Source organism: Etheostoma cragini, chromosome 1 (assembly GCF_013103735.1).
Source record: "Etheostoma cragini isolate CJK2018 chromosome 1, CSU_Ecrag_1.0, whole genome shotgun sequence".
NCBI lineage: Eukaryota > Metazoa > Chordata > Actinopteri > Perciformes > Percidae > Etheostoma > Etheostoma cragini.
This window is the reverse complement of record NC_048407.1, coordinates 25,612,112-25,633,395: the sequence shown is the minus strand read 5'-3', so window position 1 is coordinate 25,633,395 and position 21,284 is coordinate 25,612,112. Positions and strand designations below refer to the sequence as shown.

Genomic DNA, 21,284 nt, shown 5'->3' with positions numbered 1-21,284 from the left:
TCAAGGCGAAGAGCTGGGGGAAATAAGATCGTAGAATCTTTCAAACCCCCATAACGGCAATATTGATAAACACAAACTCATATGCTTTCTCAGTAGGTTTTTTTTTTTTTTTGTCAACTGCAGTTTTCTTGATATGGATATTTTACAGTTGTCAGTGAAATGCGAATTGAAGAATGAGCAGTTTGGATGGAGAATCAGCAATTTGTTTTTTTTGTTGTTTGTAGTTTCAGCACTCTTAAATCCAGGGCTGTTTTCACTTCACTTTCAAGTCACCTAATTCAGAAAGATATCTCCCCTCTCAGGGGTGGAGCACTGACAGTGGATATAAAATCCAATCTAGATTTAAAAGAAGAAGAAAAACTCTTTGCTGGTCCAGGTTACATTTTGTATGATTGACTTGAATGTGGACTGACACTAAACCTGTTATTCATAATTCTGTTTTGGGGAAGACAGTCAGCTCCCCCTGTCCTGCCATGCAGGTCAGCCTTGATATGCACACTAAACCAGAGGAACCGTCTGCTAGTTCTTCTTTGAGATGAGGAATATCAAACCGAGACCTCATGGAAATTGACCATGACTTATTTAATAAAGGTTCTCTAGTTTAAATTGATGGAGACTCGTGTTTTAATTTGTCACTATTGTAGTTGTTTTAACAACTATTGGATGGATTGTCATGGATTTTGGTCACACATTAATGTCCTTTTCAGAATGGAATCTGAAAAGATTTGCAATTTGTCCAACACTTTGGTTTATGATTGAACACTTCAAAACAAGGAGTATCACCTCTATTTCATTTTATTAACGCTGTTTTGACCAACCACATGTTTTCATTAGGCGAGAAATATGCACAAGAAGAAAATGAGGGACATTATTATTTTTTATTTTTTTTAATTTAGAATTCAATTTACGAACATTCAGTCCTCTCAGTAAATAAGTACACATGACATAGTATAAAAATAAGTATGAAAGTAATAGTTTAAACATAATTTTGCAAACTTCATTAAAGATATAGTTACAGCAGATGTTCTTAAATAAGTTTTGAGTAGATCTTAGTTATTAAAATACCTTTCTTATTTGTTACCGATTTAACAAACTCAAAGTACATGTCAGTTTCAATTAGGAATAGTTTAAAACATGGGGTCAATTTGGAAACTTTTGTGAATATGGAACTTGCCTAACAAGATAAAAGAGGTGAGGTAAGGTAAAGGTACTTTCCCACATACTGTACATGTAGTGAAATTCATTCTCTGTATTTAACCCATCCCTCAAGGGAGCACTGGGTAGCCATTTACTGCACCCGGGGACCAACCCCAGATCTGAGCCAGTGGCTTGATCAACGGCACTGACGGAGAACCTAGTAGGTGTATGGTGGAGTAGCCGGAGGGAACGTACAACAAAGAAAACACAATCTCCACACAGAAAGGCCCAGAACGACATGTATTCAGAACCAGAACCTTCTTGCTGTGAGGCCACAGTGCTGCCTATAGATTTACAATATTACACAAGTTGCTATCTTAACATTCAAAGTAGGTGATAACATGTTTCCCTTCAAGTGTGATTGTGTGGGTAGCTTTAGATGCCATATTTTATCAAAATGTTTCCAGAATGTAATATAGACTGAACAACCATAAAAACGATGGGTTAAAGATTACTCTTCTGTCTTACAAAAGCTACAATGAATGAGGGATATTGATGATGTAGGAAAATGGCGGGTGACATCATCATCTAATCTCAACAATTATGGATGTGATCCCTCATTTCCATCCTTTGAATATTTTAGAGCTGTTGTTGGTTGAATGCCGCTAATACAATTAAAGGGTGCTTTGAGTCCAGTAGTAGGTACTCCTATTGCAATTATATTGATTTTTTTTATATCCAGCACCAGTCCAACTAAGGTGTAGTGGATGTGTGTACGATTTCTCTAACTTATTCATGAACAAATAACAAATTATATTAACCTTTGGCCTTAGCTGTTGTCTGTGCTAATTAGCATGTATTAGCCAGCCAATGTGCTAAACTAAGTTGGTGAACATAGTAAACATCATGCTAAACGGAAAAATGTTGCCATTGTCATTGTGAGCATTTTATCATAGGCCTACTAATGTTAAAAGAGACAAAAGTGGAAAAAAAATAAACGCTTTTGGGAAATTTCATAAATACAAATAAATGACGCAGACCCAGATGTCAGACTTATGAACTGTAAAGGGGGTAACTTCACTTATTAAATAGCAATCACTTAATCACAAATTTATTTGATGCAGTCAGCTGGCAGGAGGTTGGTGCTTTAGGACACGTTGCCTGTTGGAACTGAGTTGGAACTTTTGGGTAATTTATGTGGTCTTTCTGAAGCCTTTTTCACCCCACTGTAAAATGTGCACTCATTGATTGGTTATACACTGTTTCACGGATGCTTTGCATTGTGCACGGATGACACTTTCATAGGAAATCCTTTCCCAGGATGCAATTGAACAATTTTCTCAGAGTTATGACTCTTTTATGGCTGCAGATCATATTAAGTGAGAGGTTTTTAGCACTAAACAGTTTCAAGGGACTGTTCCTCCAGGTGGAAATTAAAAAAGGGGGAGTAATCTAAATGCAAATATCTGCTAATTCTTTGATAGAGGCACCTTGTTCATTTTTTTCCTTTCTAGTGACAGGGAGAGAGAGAGAGAGAGACAAACATATTCCCTGGGCAGTGGTTTAGTTATAAACTTAACCTCTGTCAAGTTTTTGAGTACTAAATGTTTTAGTTTGAAAATAAACATTGTTCTGTCAGTGTCTGAATGCTTGCATATCCCAGTTGCCTTGAATTAGATTTCCATCCCGGCCTCGTGAATTCATAATCACATAAACATCCCAAAGGCACATTTAACTTTGGTCAACTTTGGTCTTATAGGTTGTTATGTACGATGACATAATAAAACCCAGATTTTCTACAGTAGGTGAACAGAAACATAGTTTTCCTACAGCAAGCCTCAGCTAGTATGCGTTACAAGCAGACTGGAAAAACTACCAATAATGATCTGTTGGTGCAGTTTTGCCTGGGGAGCTATTTTAAACATGGTGCATCTTTCAGAGTTGTACACTGAAGCTTTAATACACAGTACAGTGTAGTGCATGGCTGGCTGACTGTCGACATCTGCTGGTGATATATTGTAGTTTTCATCACAGCAAAGAGCTTTTGCCAAAACTCCCGTCAGGTCTGGCTCCCTGTTGTTGCAAACATAACTCACTGTCATGCACTGGAGGCTGCATATGACACCTACTGAATGAGCCTACAGCCCCGCATGAATGCACTGCTAGATAAGGGGCAAATGAAAATGTGAAATGAAATTGCACGTGAATGGCATTAACTATTTCTGACTTCAACATGCAGATTTGCTATTCGGCTGGATCCCCTGTGAGGAAACCTCTATAAAGCCCTCTGGAGGAATTATGGATTCAACACAGGTTCATCGTGAGAATCATGAGGTTATGTCACTGAGTCTTCAGTTAAACTTTCCATTCCCTAACCATTGAATCATTCTTAAAGCTCCTCCAGAGATTCCAAGTCTTTATTTTTCCTCTTTTCCAATAGCACAATCTGCCACGTTCAACACTGATCACATCAATACTTCCCAGTGCTATTCAACAACTCAAACATTCTTCTTCTTCGTGACAGCTTTATAAACAGAAACTAGAATCCTCCTCTATCACCTAACAGTTAATTAAAACTCGTCCATTTGCCTAACTGAGAGGTTTTCAAAGTGGGAGGTGGGCTCCAAACAGTTTCAGGGGATGCTCAGTGAATGGAAGTGAAACAGTATTACATCAATTATTAAAAGAAGATCATTTAGAACAGCCTAAATGTGTGGGATTGGGTTAAAGAGATAGTTCAGAGATGCAGTAGTTTTGGGGAATTTGACTCTTTTTCCCACTTCCCAAAAGTCAGAAACTGATAAATGCCTTAAAACCATAGACTGACCTTTTTTATGTATTTGGTTTAGTCTGAAATCATGTCAAAAAGCAATATTTGGCCATCTTTTCTCAATTGTTGAGTGTCAATAAAAACAATTATGATCCCATAGGAAATTCATTAGGGTTAGCGTTACTGATGAAGATTAGTGACATAAATGACAACCAAGCAGAAAAAGGTATCTTTATACACTGCATGTTATTGAGTGACTCTCACTATTTATTTCTTTATATTTATACTTATAGTGCAAAACATGCCATGTTATGGTCCTTGTTTGTACATAGTTTTACCTGAAGATGTCATCTAATAATATCGAAAAGACTGCCATGTCTTTGACATGGCCATTGTAAGTGAAAAACGTTCACATTAATTTATATACAATCATGTAGTTGTGCAATACAAAACTGGACCGTTGGCAACAGAAGAGGCAGAGAAGCAACATGAGCACAGTCATGTGTCAGGTAGCCATACAAATTTAAAAAATGGCACGAAAAATAGCAAACTTGGTTCCTTCAGAATACAAAGATTCATACAAATGAGGGTAAAAGATGGGCTCATCTCTCTACGATGGCAAGTGTATCTTCTGATTTCTCTTCATTTGCCCAGAGCTTTGTCCAAGTTGGTCTTGATAGCATCCAGGAAGTCTGATGTGTTGACATAATGTTCATTCAACTTGCAGCTGTGAGATCACAGTGCACAGGGTTACATTTGTCATCAATTATAAAAAATGTCCTTATGTTAAAACAGGGAAATAAAGTTTCCAAACCAAGACCATGACCAGGGATATAAAAATGTAAACTCACTTAGCCAAGCCATGGATGCAGCCTGCAAGGTCCTTGGTCATCACTCCATATTCCACAGTTGCCACACAGACTTGTTCTAACGTTTGGGAGAACCTGGAGAGTGACAATGCAGAGTGACAAATCATTATGCTGTAAGATTACGTAAACATATGCCGCAAGAGTAAATGACATTGAACCATCAGACAACAGACTTCATCAAATCAAGGTTTCCGTCCAGTTTGCCTCTGTGCTCCAGTCCTTTGGTCCAAGCAAAGATGCTCGCGATGGGGTTGGTACTGGTTGGTTTTCCCTAGGAAGAAAGGACAGTGTAGGTATGTTACAACTTCCACCTGTCATGTTGTTGCTTTGCATTCAGGTCCATTGATGCTACTTTGTCTGGAGACATTCGTATCGTTGCCATTTCTACCATGGATTTATGGAATACATTTCCTGGGTAAAAAAGGTGTAGTCTGTTTGATTCTGACGGACTTACTAACATAACTGGGGATTCACTATTAATGACATGGATAACTGACAAAAATATTGTCCGTTTTCAAACTCAGCTAAATATATCACATGACATGATGTTGAATACATTTTGCCAGTGGAAATAAAAAAATTCAATCTAGAAATAACAAAAACTGTATTTAATAGTTTCTAGGCTGAAACCTGTTAACTGCAATTTAGTATAATTTGGAAGGGGTGTGCAAAATAAATTAATTCAAATTATTTCAAGCCCCACTTAACAATTGATTTATGGAGTTCCAAAAATCAATCAATCAAATCTCACATTTAACACTCACAAGTGAATAAAGGTTGCACTCCACCGGCTTCAAACATTAAGAGAATGTTTGTAATGTAAGTGGAGAATCACAAGTTCAGCTACACTATGTTTCAGCCAGCAGTGTGGCCTGGTGGCTCTTCTTACCCTCTGGTGTTCACGGTAGTGTCTGGTAACGGTGCCATGGGCAGCCTCAGCCTCGATAGTCTTTCCGTCAGGGCACACTAGCACTGATGTCATGAGACCTAGAGAACCAAAACCTGGACACAACGTATAGACAAACTTTGCATCATATGGAAATCCAAATTAAAAAATAAATAAGCTCTCACACAAAACATGAGCTCAGATAGCTCAGATATAAATAATCTGCCATTGTGACCATGTGGCCTTTGATGAGCAAGCAGTGCAATCCAACAACTGCCTACCCATTATCAAATTGAAGTGCACTAACCCTGAGCCAGAATGTCTGACTGCACATCTCCATCGTAATTCTTGCAGGCCCAAACAAATCCTCCTGAAGACTTCAGTACCTGGGCCACCATGTCGTCAATAAGACGGTGCTCATACCAGATCTTCAGCTTGTCAAACTCTGGTTTGTACGTCCTGAAAAAGACAAAATAATAAAATATTCATGTCTCCTTAACAGTGGCCTGACTATTGTACATTGTTCATCTGATTTCACCACATGACATCCTGCTCAAGAGTCTATTCCTTGAGCAATGTAATAAAACAATCCAGTACATCAAGTCTGAATCCTCATCCGTTACTTGTTAAGATACTTCTTACCTCTCAAAGATGTCCTGGAAAATATCTTTGAAGCGCCCGTCATAGGCCTTGAGGATGGTGTTCTTGGTGCTCATGTACAGAGGCCACCTTTTCCGCATGGCATACTGAAAGCAGCTGTGTGCAAATCCACTGATGGACTGTTCAAAGAAATTAAATTAATATATTCCCGATTTTTAAAGCTATAGTGCATACCTTTTTCATATTAATGAACATCCATTACATTCAAGCCATTTCCAAATGAGCTGCTACAAAGCCAATTAAGACCATCAGCTCCACACAACTTGCTCTGTATTTCTATGTTCAAAAGATTGCGGCCGGTCCGGTGACTTCCCCATGCAAAAGCTTGAGTGAAGATAATTAGCTCTTCTGAAGAGTTCATCATGTTTTTTGAATCCTCCGTGTCCTCATTGGCTACTAGCAAGTGCGTGGAGGAGGGGTGGGGACGCGTGAGTGATCACGTAAGGCGTGCAGACACACTGACAGTTTTGCTGTCATTACTTAGAATTCCTCATGGGGAAGACAGAAATGATGCACTATAGCTTTAAACAGAAGCAATCACATCACAGAACATTACATGAAAAAGTAGTGAACACACTCCAAGTTGCAAAATTACAAAACAATTAGCTAAGTGTCTACAAATATTAAACTGATGTATTAGTATCTAATTTCATGTAAAAACAAACCGTTTCTTACCTCGTCGGTGTTGTACATTCCCAACCCACAGCCCCCTGCCTTAAAGTCATACACCTCCCACTCCTTCTGCTTGCTTCCATCGGCTGGGGCAAACACAATCTTGAACTTGCCAGGCTGGTCAATGACAAAGTCTGTGGCCCTGTACTGTGAGATCAAACATCAAGCCTGAGCTGTCAGATTGCTCCTCCATCCGTCTGGATGCATCTTTATCAAGAGCAAAACACACATTTCGCATTTCTTACCTGATCACCAAAAGCATGTCTGCCAATGGTTATGGCTTTTTTCCAACCGGGAACAAGACGAGGGATGTTTTTACAAAGGATTGGCTCACGGAAAACGGTGCCACCCAAGATGTTCCTGATGGTTCCATTAGGACTCTTCCACATCTTTTTCAGCTTAAACTCTGAAAAAGAAAAAGTCTAAAACTGTAAGCTTTTGCCATTTAAAGACTCAAAGCAGGGCTTAAGAACAGGTAAGATACATTAAAAGAAACATTACTTTTTTTATATATTCCATTACATGTATTCCTATGAAAATACTCACGCACGTGCAGCGGATTTTAAAGCTAATGTAGCTATTGGTTAAAAATTCAATATTTTGTATTTCTACACATTTTATAATGTTAGAAGTTGTCTGACTTGCTGTACAAATTCCACACAAATGCTACAATAGTACATATAGCACAGTTGGCGTATGATTAGGCCTTGTCAAACTTACCCTCAACTCTGGCCTCATCTGGGGTGATGGTGGCACACTTGACAGCCACATTGTATTTATTAGTTGCGAGAGCAGAGTCGATGGTGACCTGGTCGTCTGTCTGGTCACGGTAAGGCAGACCCAGGTCAAAGTACTTCAGCTCAACATCAACATTGGGCAGGATGAGCTGGACATGTACAAATTGAGGATGTGTGGTTAGTAGAAGGATAACACTGCATAGCACGCACACACACACGCAGCCACGCACGCACGCACGCACACACGCTAAATACAAACATCCTCCAAATTGCTCATAAGGTGATCTAAAGTTACTTTATACACTGAACGTCTAAATCCCTTTACAACTCTGATCGATGTACCCTCTCTTTGATGAACTCCCATATGATTCGAGTCATCTCATCTCCGTCCATCTCCACCACCGGCTTGTCCACCTTGATGCGCTTTGTGACATCTGAAAAGTTAAGTTTTATTAGCACTCATGTTTTACAATGTTGTTTACAGCTGTAGGGGGATGATACTGATAAATGTTCAGGTGAACCAAAAAGACTTCTGCACACAGTTGAGGCTGCTGCATTCACTTAACATTTTTCATAGCTGGCGGGTCATATTTTAATAGTCATTACGTGCATGTTTTCTTCGCTTTAGACAGAATGCGCTGCCTTGTATTTACACTTCTTGGTTCTTGAATTCATACTGGCTTTGTGTGCGACTGTCCCTGCAATTTGGGAAGGAGTCTTTAAACTCACATCCAGGTAGGAAAGCTCACCCACAAATTGAGAATATCTCTAAAATAACTCCCTTTAATGTAGTACCCATCTCACCTGTGAAACCTTTCTAAACCACCAGAGAACAAACTCAACCAATCAGCATTTGGTTTTATATCCCTTTCACTTTGTTATGCTTACGCAGGGTTCATTGTTAGGTCTACTGTGAAACTCTGCCAGACACTGTGGCCTTGGGATTATATGAGCGCGTTGATGGCAGTAATTACCTTTACAGCCCTTTCTGTACCTGACACACACATGGACTCACATGCCATGATAGGCCAACTACTATTATAGACCTTACCAAACTACTTTCTCTTCCATTCTTCTTTTTTAGTTTTCAATATGACACAGCTGTTTTTGGAGCTTCCTTACAAACACCTTACAGGTTTCTATTTTATTGTTTTAACTTTCTTTTCTGGGTTTTCGATACTAGTGCTAAATCAATACAGTTTTGGACTGTGGACTATATTTCAGGATCTTACATAGATCATCTAGTGATGGCCAGTTGCCAATCGGCAAAAGGGTGTCAACACAAACGCCTTTAGGAACTCTTTCATAAAACACTCACCCTGTCCATAAATGTTACACAGCCACGTGGACACTCTACTGTTGTGAACTTGCTGAAAATGCGCACTACTGTAGGCTAATACATTTGATTCATATTATTGTGGTTTTAGCCGACGGCTGACTTACAGTTCCTCTGTTGCAGCCTGTGGTAGCAGACGGCTGCCGGTGAAACCACTGCGGGGTTTTGCGTGAGAACAGCAGCTGTACTTCTTGACACGGCCGTTAGAGCTTTTAAGCTACCCGCCATGTTTACTAGGAACCGCTCACCTCCCGGACAACACAATGGCCCTTTTTCTAATGAATGGACAACAGACAGGTAGAGCAATAGATGTCTATACCTATGCGTGGCGCCCGGTAAACTGGTGACGCAGGACGTATTGTAGGCGTCAGTGAACACCTTCAGCGTTCACAGAGCATGCTCTCCTATGATTGGCCAGCAAAACCGGATGTGGGCCAATCACAATGAAGTATGCTCGTTGAGCAGCCTATGTTCAGTTTAGTGTGGTTCAAGTTAAAGTTTAGTTTAGTTTGTAATGTCTCGTGCAGTTCCCCTTAACTAACTACAGGCCTACAGTAAAAGGAGCAGTTTTAGCATCAATGGTTAACAAATTGAAATAAATTACATGTAATGAGAGCAGGCAAAAAGGATTAAGACATATAAAGAAGTGGCACACAAACACACAAGTACAAGCAAGCAAACACAGATGACGGCAAAGGCATTAAAGCAGTCCATGCAGTAAAGACAAAGGAGTCGATAGAAAGGAGACTAGTCACAGGGGCCACATTGAAAGCTCACACAAGACGTAACATGGAGGCAGGCAGCAGAGATGGAACGGCAGCAACACTGACTAGGTCACATGGGTAGCTCAACTGAGCACATGCCCATATGTAGAGGTTAACTCCTTGACGCAGTGGCTATGGTTTCCACATTGACCTGTGGCCCTTTGCTGTGTGTCATTCCCCCTCTTGTGTCTTCATCTGTCTCATCAAAATAAAAGTCCTAAAATGCCCAAAGAATCATCTTTAAAAACATCCTATTTTGCAGATTAATGTGTGCAGTTATGGTTATTGGACAGCCATGTTTTAAGGTGGGTGGTAAAGGTGGAACATGAAAATGAAAATTTACCAAATTTAAATTCCATTCACAAATTTTTGTGAATGGAATTAGAAGGGAACCTTGTATGGTGCTTCTGGAGGTGCAGTCAGAGGAGGAATGGTGTGCAGAAGTTCTTAGGCTAGGCAGATGTTTTTATATTTGATTACATTTTCCCTGCTCAGCAGTTTACGGTTATTTAGGATAATACAGTGATGTTAACTGTTAGGCTTCTGGTCCAAAACGTTGTGTTTTCTTGTAAAGATTAGCTTGTGGCTTTAGTGATGAGTTGTTAGTTTGTCCCCATGTTTGTCAGACAATATGTTAACATGTGACATAACCATGGTATCCGTAAGTAATTTGACAGTATTAAAAGTAAATGCATTTCTAATATATTGGCTAGGCTAAACTTGACCCTATTGCCCAGTTTCTTAATACAGTATGTGCCGTATAAGAAAGATTAGAATCAATAAGAATGCCCGGATACTTAAATTGTGGCACAATACTGTTTTGACCCAAGATGGTTATATTTGACACATCACATTGTCTTTTTGTGAAAAGAATTACTACGGTTTTATTTACATTAAGTTGAAGGCAGGAATGTTTTAGCCAATCAGGGATCTGATCCATGGGGGTTTGAGTATGGCAGCAGCCAGATGTTTTGTCTTGTCATGCACACATACTACGATATCGTCCGCATTCATATTAGTTTTGAGATCAGGGAAAACAAATGGCAAATCATTAATATAGGTTTACTTACCTTCTTCCTCTTTCCTTTTCCCACACCAGTCTGTCCAGGTGGCAGTCTCTTATTTCCTCTCTGTCAGTGGTGGAAGAAGTACTCAGATCTTTTACTTGGGTAAAAGTCATCTTGCCACAGTGTACAAATACCCTTATAATACAAAACCTTTATCCTATTGAAAAAACCTAATGTAAACCAATTAAGGTTAAAATCATAGAAATAAAATGGATTTTATTAGTGAACACTGTTCGTTTAGTTTTTATTAAAGTGTGGGAGCTGTTACATAGTGTGTCTATATTTATGGCTTTTTAGCACCTGGCCTAAATATAGGATTGATATGCACACAATCACAGGCAATGTAATTTTAACCCAAACTACATCATTAGTGTTCTTGATATGAAATAGTAAAACATGCCTGAGTCAGTCAGAAACAGATTTCATCTTCTGTAATATGTGGTTAATCTTAGTAAACAAAGACAGCTTATATCCACCAAGGCTGCACAATTTTCTGAGTTTCTTATTTTTAACAATAATAAAAATAAATATTGCCAGAAAATACTAAATGAGTCACAAAGCAAATTTGGCAATTTTATTGACATTGGTTGACAAGTTTTAAAGATAATAGGGAGAAAGATAAACAAATAGGACTGCAAGCTTAACTTTAGGAAACGTGATAATAATTGGGTCCATTGGGTCCATTAACCATATCGCTTTATGAGATAACATGGACTTGTAAAAAAAAATTAACAATAAAAACTGAGAATCTGTCAGTAAAAAAAGGATGATACGTAACAGATTAAAACTGTATGCCAAACCTTTAAATAAAGATGTGTAAAGGCACTTTGTATGAAACACACAAGGCCATGAGGGAGAAAGAACTCTTATAAATCATAACAGCATTTTTTGCACATAAATTAAGGCTATCACAAACATAATACACATTGTAAAACAAGTACAACTAACATTCAGAAACAACTGATGTGCCACGACGTCCTATGTAATTACTGGGTATCCAGATGTAAATCCATGATGGTCTTTCTGTAAAGCAATCCGGGTCATTAACGGATAGATAGTACTAACCTGCTTTATTTTGCACCCTAAAAATATAATAAATAATCTGTGCAAAGTTGAAAGTCGTCAATCTCATATTCAACATAGATTTAAGTGTTCAGTACAGCATGTTAACAACAAAACAACACAGACATGAAAAGGGCATTCACAAGATTGTCTTGACACTTGGTACGCAGGAAAAAAAAAGAAAAAGAATCCCCAAACTATCCCTTTAGGAAAAAGGTTTGCTGAACACAGCAAGAAATGTACTTTATATTAATCTCGTGAAGCACTTATGTGCTCACATAGGCCTCTCCTTCCAAGGGCACATAAAGACTAAGAGTTTTAAGTGGCGGCTGCCACAGAGCCTTTCTTCTCACTGAAGAAGCTCTTGAGCAACATGACCTGACCGATGCCAATAACAAACAGCAGGACGGTTTCTCCAACGGACCAGTAGGTCACCCGCTCGAGGAGATGCTCGGCTTTTGTGCGGTCGTGCGCCTCTCTTAGCCTGTACCATGTCTGCGAGTCAGCCACCACCTTCAGGATCTCATGAATAGAGACGCAAGATGACTCCAACTGACAGTGGAAAGATCAACACAAATGAATCAAGAGCACAGGAATGGCCCAAGGCAAAACGTACATTAGAAGGTAGGTCAGACATTTGCACACATTGAATTATAATAATTAAACTGCTCCTGTACTGATTCACTTTAGCTTCCCATATTTTTCCAGCAAGTCTCAGGAATTGAAGTGGCAAAAATTAACATCTACATTAAATATCCCGTATATAGCGTAAGATTGTAAACACTATATTTAACTAGGAGACTACAAATGGGGCTGATATAGAAAATCTGTGTTTTTTTCTTTTAAGTTCTGTTGTCAAACATAAAAACGGCAATGTTTACAACAATGGTTGACATTTCTAACTCTTTTTTGTGTAAAATTTAAAAAAGGCTGGCCCCCCAAAAAAGGGGGTGTTAACCCACCTGGATGTTTCAGGTATTGGGGGAGAAGAAGAGTATATTTAAAGCCTTGCCAATAGGATTAAGTCATGGTTAATATAATATTTTTGGTACATGATGAGACATGTACCTTGCCATGTAGCTCTGGCTTCACCTAGTGGACTTAATATAAACTGTTCCCCATCTGAACTAAACTAAAAAGGATAATTTAACAGTAAAGTTTTTGCTGCACTCGTTATGATTAGTTAGCCTAACTTACTAAACACAACACTCTTGGCAAATAATGTTTTTTTTTTTTTTACAGTGTCTTTAATGTGAAACCTATCTTACCCTGACTTAGAAGCAAAATGTATAAGTGATTGTGTGATCCTCTGAAACCTTTAAGTATCTAAAGCAGCTAAGTGACAGACACAATGTGGCCCTTTGAAAGAGTTAGGCCATTCCACCGGACTGATTTTGAGCACCTTGTTCCTCAAACGTAGTTGAAAACCAAGTTCGGCAGACTTACTTGAGTCAGTGCTGTACTTCCAGTCATGGTCTGCATGAGAGGTTCCTCGTCTCCATGGCGGAAGTCCATGTACACCGTTTTGTGTGTAAAAGTGGAGAAGCCATTGCTAAAGCAGACCTTGTAGACTCCTGCCATAGCTGTGGTGTGAGAGAAGCTGTCATACTGCTTCCTCTGCTCATTATACAAGACATTGTATAGAGGATCAGTGACAAAGCAGTCTACATCATAGTTGCCTCCCGCAATAACCTAAACAAAGATGAAACACACATTACAGACGTGCGTGGATGACAGAACATGTGTATGCCAAAATAGTTGTAACATAATGTTGTTTAGTTGTAACATATGCAATTTGCAATGTGTAACTGGCTCCCACTGGTTAAGCAGCAAACCAGTTATGTGGGTTACTTTGGGTAAGACAACAAACCTTTACCAAACCAATGTAACTAAATGTAAAGTAAAAAGTGGTAGGCCTATTAAACTAAAGGTAGGGGTAATTTGAGGATTTTAATTTGAGTAACCAAATAAGCACATCACTAAAAATAGATGCGTTTTGAAATCCTGTAAAGAACTAAAATGATGTGTTTTCTTCTCTCCCCCAAGAACTAAAGACAGGCACCACTTAAATAAATGACTAGCTAGCTAAGAATAACGTTGGCAGCATTTGGTAAGCACACACCTGTGGGAGTGACAAAGCTTTCAGAGTAACTTACTTGGAAGTCTATTTCAAACTTCACGTCTTTCTCTAGTTCTTCGTAGAAACACTGCTTATCGTTGTCAGGGAGCTCAAACGTGAGCTCAGTTCCAAACGCCACAGACACATGAAGCAGCAAACAGCCCAGTCCCAGGAACAGCATGTTGAGAGAAGAAATTGCAAAAAGCTGCAGAGTGTAACATGAATGGTAATAGTTTTGTAGCTCTGACGTGGCACAAACACACGAGTACTTCCGGGGCAGGTTTGTTTATTTTTTTTGCTTGAAAATTAGACAAATGTTCTCAAACGTGAAATAAGGTCAAACCAGACACACTAGCATCTACATATGAAACAACCAATTTTAAACCAGTTAAAGCTACGAGGCGACACATTACTGCGATACATTTGCACTTCTGCAATCTGAGAGCACTAACTGCGTGACACCAACACTCATGACGTTCATGTTTCAAAATAAAAGACCAGTGTTTTAAAGTAATCCAAAAATTATGAATTGTTTTGACTAATGGTTAAAATGAGAGGACCGTACAGATGAGTTTAGTCAGGCATGAAAGTGATCAATATTATTTGCAAAGAGAGTCGAATGGAAATCGTGGTAATTTGGTTAAAGAATAAAGATAAATATAAAGTACGTGGCTGTGCTCTCCTTGGACCTGTAAAAGATGATCAAAACCGTGTGAGAGAGTCTGACATTGACACGTCATTATCACACAGCAACAGCTAATTCAATTTTTATAATTGACAGAAGACAAACAACGGCAGCAAGTCATGTCATACAAGAGAGGATACACATGAACCAAGAGTCTTATTCTGAAAATCTTTCGGTGTACACCACGCCCCCACTTCCGCACACGGTATCGTGTTTAGAAAGAGAAAATACCTCTGTTTTGGGAGCATTTGACCTTGCATCCAATGCTCTGCGCAGTGTTATTTGAAACAGGCAGAGTTTTTGCTAACATTTTGTAATATTCTTACCACTGAATTTTGTAGAGAATTAAGTTTGTTAATAAATAACAGGCTAAAATATGCAAAACTACGCAGAGTCAATCAAGAACTTTGTAGAGAGGCACGCAACCGGTCTCACTGTTGCGTTTGTTGCAGGTAAATGACTTCATGCATTATAGGGATATTGTCCTATATGTTTTGTTCCTTTCTGCGTTTTCTGAAATGTCAGTGCAAAGGAAGTAAACCCATACTGACAATGTATAATACTCTAACTGTTGAGGCAGAACTTTGCATGCCAGAGAAGTAGCCTATCACATTTGATCCATAATGACATGCGTTAATCGTTGCTGCTGCTCCTCTAACCCTAACCCTCAATTTGTGAATAAAGGAATGTCAATGGAACAGCTAGGCTGCTCCAATCAGCATAGTAAAATATTGCACAAGTAAAAAGTACATTTTAGTGTTGTCGTAAATAAATTTGCATGTATTTGGATCTCAAGCCATATTTGAAATCCCAAAGAAAGAGTTCATTTCAACATGTTCTTCTACTTTAAAATAAATTGTTTACCTTCAGCTTTTCATGTCACTTTAACAAGGACTAATAAATAACACAACATTCATCAAGAAATAAATAGAGAAAAAGGCTAAATAAAATTATGACCACAACGAGACATATAACACTGCATTTGATAGCATTACATGGTGGTTAACATGGTGATGTTTTTTTTTTCCAGGGGCAGGCGTACTGGCCTTGCGCAGATGGCTGGCTGGTGGAGTGTGCCGGAGCAAGGTCAGGCTGGATGGGAAAACAGTCCTGATCACAGGAGCCAACACTGGCATTGGGAAGGAGACAGCCCTGGATATGGCCCAGCGAGGTAAGGGCCTCACTTTGTAATTAGTTTTGTGTGCTCCTTTTTGTTGTTTTTGTGCGTCCCCTTGTTATTATATATAGATGGGCTTTGGATTAACCTAAATTGACTGCTACCTTGAGTACTAATTCAGCAATAGTTCAGTTTGAATATTATCTACATTGACGTATTTTCTTATTTTTGTCAAGGAGCCAGAGTGATCCTAGCCTGCAGAGACATGACCAGAGCCCGCATTGCAGCTGATGAAATCCGGCAACAAAGTGGAAACGGTAACGTGGTGGTGAAGAAACTGGATCTCGCGTCACTGAAGTCTGTTAGGGACCTGGCCAAAGATGTCCTGGAGAATGAAAAACGTTTGGACATCCTCATCAATAATGCAGGTATTTGTCAGTGGTTAGTCAGCGGCAGTAAACACTCTAGTTCAGACTGCACTGACGTAAACACTAAAGTTCACTACAGGAACATTAAGGAAATAATCACAAATATCATACATATATAGGCAAAAACAGATGTTATGACTTATAGAAACCTTAAGGACTTGTCTGTAGAGGAGCACTTTCAAATATCACATTACAGCTAAACAATCAAAATCAAAAATCTGTAAATAAAAATAAAAATAGGCATCCCATATGTCTAATATAGGCAGCTGACTTTTGTGGCCGAAACAATTTTTACTTTATTTATTAGAATTATCCTCTCTCAACATTTGTAGGCCAAAAAGTGACCTAAGTTTGGGGTCAACTGATGGTGGACCAAGAATTAATTTTTTGGGTAATTCTAATGTTAAGTGTATTTTTTGATTTTGAACAACTATGGAGACAATACACACAGAAAGTATTTATAAAATTCAGTTGGGTCACCTCCAGGAATCTTACCAGATGAGAGGGCTTTTATTGCGGACTTTTTCTCTTTTGATGTAACTAGTACAGGGCCGGTCTGGAATGGGCCGATCGCTTCGCCTGTGTTATTGCTGCTTGTAGAATATTCAAAAACCAAATATAACCCCAAAATTACTTACAGAAGGACCCCAAACCACTTACTATACAACTCCACTGTACAGCCTACGACTGACTTACAGTGTAGACTACGTCTACATCAGAGGAAGACAGTACACTACTACTACATTCACCTAACAGAGAAAGGGACAGATTCAGAATTTAGGCACAAAATATCACAATGAAATGAACAAGATAGGCTATGTTCTGCCTCTGTTTAAAAGTGGTGAATGTACATGGAAAAGCCAGGGCTATGTAACGCCTTTTTTCCAACCCTTTTGAACACAACAGTTGAGATGCTCCTGTCACCTATCCGCTTGTGCTCCAGGAATGTGAAGAAATGTTTGCTTGGTAAATCCAGCAATCATGTTACTTTAGAAGCTACCTGGTGAGTGCTGCACCAGCATTTTATTGTTCGGCTGTTTATTTTAATGTTAATATCCAATATTTTTAATATCCAATGCTGTCCAACCTGCTTCAAAGTCCAAACCCCAAGTTTATTGGATACCCAGGAAACCAAGTGTAAAGTAGATTGGATGAACGGTTTGTAAGATATTTCAAAGACAGTCATACATACAATACACTCAAATACCCAGGCGTCCCACTCTATTAGATAGATGTGGGACTCCAACTAATCTTTTCTTTAAAGATTATTTTTTGCCCTTTTATGCCTTTTTATTTGATAAGATGGGTAGACATAAAAAGGGAAGAGAGAGGCAAAATGACATGCAGCTAAGGGCCTCAGGTTGGAATTGAACTTACAGCTGCTGCGGCGAGGACTGAGCCTCTATACATGGGCGCACGCTCAACCAGGGGAGCTACCCAGGTGCCCCTCCGACTCATATTTCTGAGTTGTACTCCTTAGAGGAATTGGGGTGTCTTAGAAATTGTCCAAGCTATGATCTTGCACTGTGCATTTTGTTCAATATGAATTGGTATAACAATCTTTGAATGCATTGTTAATTAAGTTATGATCATTGTGTATTTTTTGATTTTAAGGTATCATGATGTGTCCCAAGTGGATAACTGAGGATGGCTTTGAAATGCAGTTTGGTGTTAACCACCTGGGACATTTTCTCCTCACCAATTGTCTTCTTGACCTGCTGAAGAAGTCAACTCCAAGTCGCATTGTCATTGTCTCCAGCCTGGCACATGAGAAAGGTAAAGACAATGTTGTTGTTTTAGTCCATCATAGCTACCTACTTCATTGTTAAAATTGTATCTCTGACATTTTACGTCACTTAACCTGATACTGAACTTTGGATGTTGATTTGGATGAGTCATGTGTTTGTCTTCTCTGGATTATTTCTTGCAGGCCACATACACTTTGATGACATCAACCTTGATAAAAACTATCAACGTGAGGTGAGCTACCGCCAAAGCAAACTGGCCAATGTGCTCTTCTGCAGAGAACTGGCTTCAAGACTGCAAGGTAATGTTCAGTGCACGCTGCGTCCCATTAACACAGCGTTGTTGAGATACACTGTAAGGGTAAAGTTGATGGGGAATAATCAACTTATTTCTCCTGGTTTTTATGTTCTTAAATTAACATGAAGTATTGTGTAGTCAAAATCTCTTTTTAGTATTCTTTTGTTTTTGCCCTGGTTAGCTTGTGATGGGTCCGTTTCTTTCCTGTGTTAATAATTCAGATGTTTCATGCAGTGTAACTAACATTTGATTTGATGGATCCCGCTCATTAGGCACTGGTGTGACAGTGTACAGTCTTCACCCTGGGGTCATTCGCACGGAATTAGGCCGCCACTTGTTCCCTACTTTGGCTCTGTGGCAGAGGATCATAGCCATGCCATTTTTCATGCTGATTAAAAGTCCCTGGGAAGGAGCTCAGACGAGCATCTACTGCGCTGTGGATGAGAGCCTGGCAAACGTCAGTGGCCTCTACTACAGGCAAGTACACCTGCAATAAAACTGAAGATGAACTTTCTTAACTGAGTTAAAGGAGAACGCCGGCCATTCTTTTGTTAATCTTGATCAATATAAATATGTGCATTGTCAATTTAAAAAACAAAAAAAATTGGTGGAATTGGTGCTAGCAAACTGGAGTTGCTGCAGCTATGTCTCCAGCTCGCATTTAGCTAAAACAGCAGTTGTGGGAGTATGTTCTAAAGAGTGCCATTGTGCCTCTTAACAGACACAAAATGCAATGAAAATGTCTGTGCAACATGAACAGGACCCTTACGTGACAACAAGATGCGTTCTAAACTCAGACGTTGTTTAAATTCACCGACCCTGCTAGCTGCTAGCTGCCGTTCAGCAGTGTGTTCAGCCAGGCTTTGGTGATAATCATCACGCATCAGTTCCATGTGTATTTGTAGCTCATCCATTTTGTGTGCGATCAATCTGGTATTGGTGAGCAGGAGGCTTGGCAGTGGCGGTCTGTGTGCTAGTTCACTTAGCCGAGCTAGCAACCCAACCAGCATCTTTGCTTCTGCTTTCTCTCCTGTCCCCGCCTTTGTCGTCTCCCGCTCCCAACAACAATTCCCTGAGCACCCAGTGGTCTGGCTTTGTCCGCAAGGGGACATATGCCTTTGCGGCGGAATCTTTTAGTTTATTCCCCCTCAAAAATAGGTAATTGAGCACTATAGTGGTTATGATCAGTGACTATGTAACTACATGGAAACGGGCAAAATAACGCCTGTGGCTTGCACAGTAATAGCGTTAGAAAAGGCTAGCGGTAGTAGCTGCGCTGAAGTCCTACGGAAATTCAGTTGAAACAGAAAAAGGTAGTAGTGAGAGTAGTGTGCAGATCGGAGTGTAGAGCCTGCCCTCACAACAGCTGTTTTAGATAAATGGGAGCTCTAGACGTAGCTGCAACAACTCCAGTTTGCTAGTACCAATTCAGGTCTTTTTTTTATCAACAGTACTCATATAGTATTTTTATATTTATAGCGAACAAGATTAACATTAAATTGCCCGAAGTTCTCCTTTTAATATTTGCACTTGTCTGGAATTTAATCCACTTTGCAGGTTTTTTTTTGTACAATGGCAGAGCATGACAATGAAACAAATGATTTATGGCATAGTAAATAGTTTATTTCATAAAGCTTCTGCTGATCCATTAGCAATTGTGCTACAGCAGATGAGATTATCAAACAATTGTATTGGACTGTGAGTGATCTTCTCCCCATATTTTACTTCCTCATCCAGTGATTGTGCTTCCAAAACACCGGCACCCCAAGCCCTCAATGATGTTGCAGCCAAGAAGCTTTGGGACCTGAGTGCTTCCATGGTTGGTCTAGCTTAAACACAATAGCCTTCCTTGCTTTTATCACCTACTCTAACTGCTGGAGTCAGCTGTCCTGTTTCTCAGGGGAATCAATAACGGCAGATGAGGTTTATTATCTAAAGGGTATAGGCATTGCTTTATAAATGATGATCTACTATAGGTCTAAATGGTGTTCAAGTCTTTTAGACATAGATGATGAGTATAACATTTTGCACTATTTAATCTTAGACCCCAGTTAATTGATTGAATAATAAACTTAGGTATATTGCTTCATCTTTATATTATGCAGGTGCTGCATTATGATTTCTGCTTAATTGTATATCTGTGGTGTGCTGCTATATCCCTATCAAAATGAGGCAATACTTGCTTTTTAATCAACCATCTGATTGTTTGCATTACAAAGAGCAATTGCAAATTCTAAAATGCTTATGGGCCAAATAAGCTGGCATTTTGTCCTCATATGATGTTTGCTGCAAATTCTAAGAGACTTTTAAGGCCTCAAACTTCTGCTTTTATTTATTGCATCTAACAACGATTGCCACCATCAGTGAAATGATTGTACTGTATGTATAACCAATTCTGTTTCAACCTCATTGCAAAAAAATTGTACAAACATGTAAAGCAATACTACATTTGCGTACAGGTTGAAGAGGTAGACCGCGTTGTAGTGCCAAGTGTTGCGTGAAGAATGGGAAATGACTTTATGTGTTGGCAGTGAAAAGATTATTGCACTTCAGAGGATAGAAGATCTTCCACCAGGTGTAGAGAGGGAGTGGGTGCCTTAGGGGCAGAAAGAGAGAGAGAGAGAGAGAGAGATCCTTTTGTGAACCAAACTTACCAACACTAAACAAAGTGTACAACATGGAACCATCCACAATGAAATATTTCTGGCAATAAATGTCTGATTTAACAATGATTTCTTTTCTGGCAGTTATTAAATACCAGCTGCAATAGGTGAAGACTGAATGCGGACTGGCAACCCCATATCTTAAGCCTAAACTGCTCTCAAACACAGTATTGGGTTGCCAGTCTGAGCTCCTTAATGTAACTTTGGTTATTTAAGAGTTTCCCCGGAGCTTTTTTAAATTAAGCTAGGTGAAAATATACAGTATTGAA

At 39.3% G+C, this 21,284-nt stretch overlaps 2 protein-coding genes across 2 annotated transcripts; one reads left to right on the top strand and one right to left on the bottom strand.

Moving 5' to 3' along the window:
• Positions 1-4,125: 4,125 nt before the first annotated feature.
• On the bottom strand, positions 4,126-14,457 carry LOC117948279 (isocitrate dehydrogenase [NADP], mitochondrial-like). Its single transcript, XM_034877858.1, has 15 exons — positions 14,117-14,457; positions 13,407-13,652; positions 12,282-12,512; positions 10,902-10,961; positions 9,175-9,445; positions 8,074-8,165; positions 7,715-7,880; positions 7,240-7,400; positions 6,998-7,141; positions 6,305-6,441; positions 5,970-6,121; positions 5,666-5,778; positions 4,950-5,047; positions 4,759-4,851; positions 4,126-4,634 (listed from the first exon to the last, which is right to left on the bottom strand). Exons 1-15 carry the CDS (start codon positions 14,258-14,260, stop codon positions 4,550-4,552), a joined length of 2,193 nt encoding a protein of 730 aa, XP_034733749.1. The 5' UTR covers positions 14,261-14,457; the 3' UTR covers positions 4,126-4,549.
• Positions 14,458-14,953: 496 nt separating this feature from the next.
• On the top strand, positions 14,954-21,082 carry si:ch211-107o10.3 (uncharacterized protein LOC407663 homolog). The gene is made up of 7 exons (XM_034879047.1): positions 14,954-15,216; positions 15,795-15,935; positions 16,118-16,309; positions 17,924-18,085; positions 18,240-18,356; positions 18,625-18,829; positions 20,090-21,082. The coding sequence occupies exons 1-7, from the start codon at positions 15,141-15,143 to the stop codon at positions 20,184-20,186; spliced, it is 990 nt and encodes a 329-aa protein (XP_034734938.1). The 5' UTR covers positions 14,954-15,140; the 3' UTR covers positions 20,187-21,082.
• Positions 21,083-21,284: the final 202 nt, after the last annotated feature.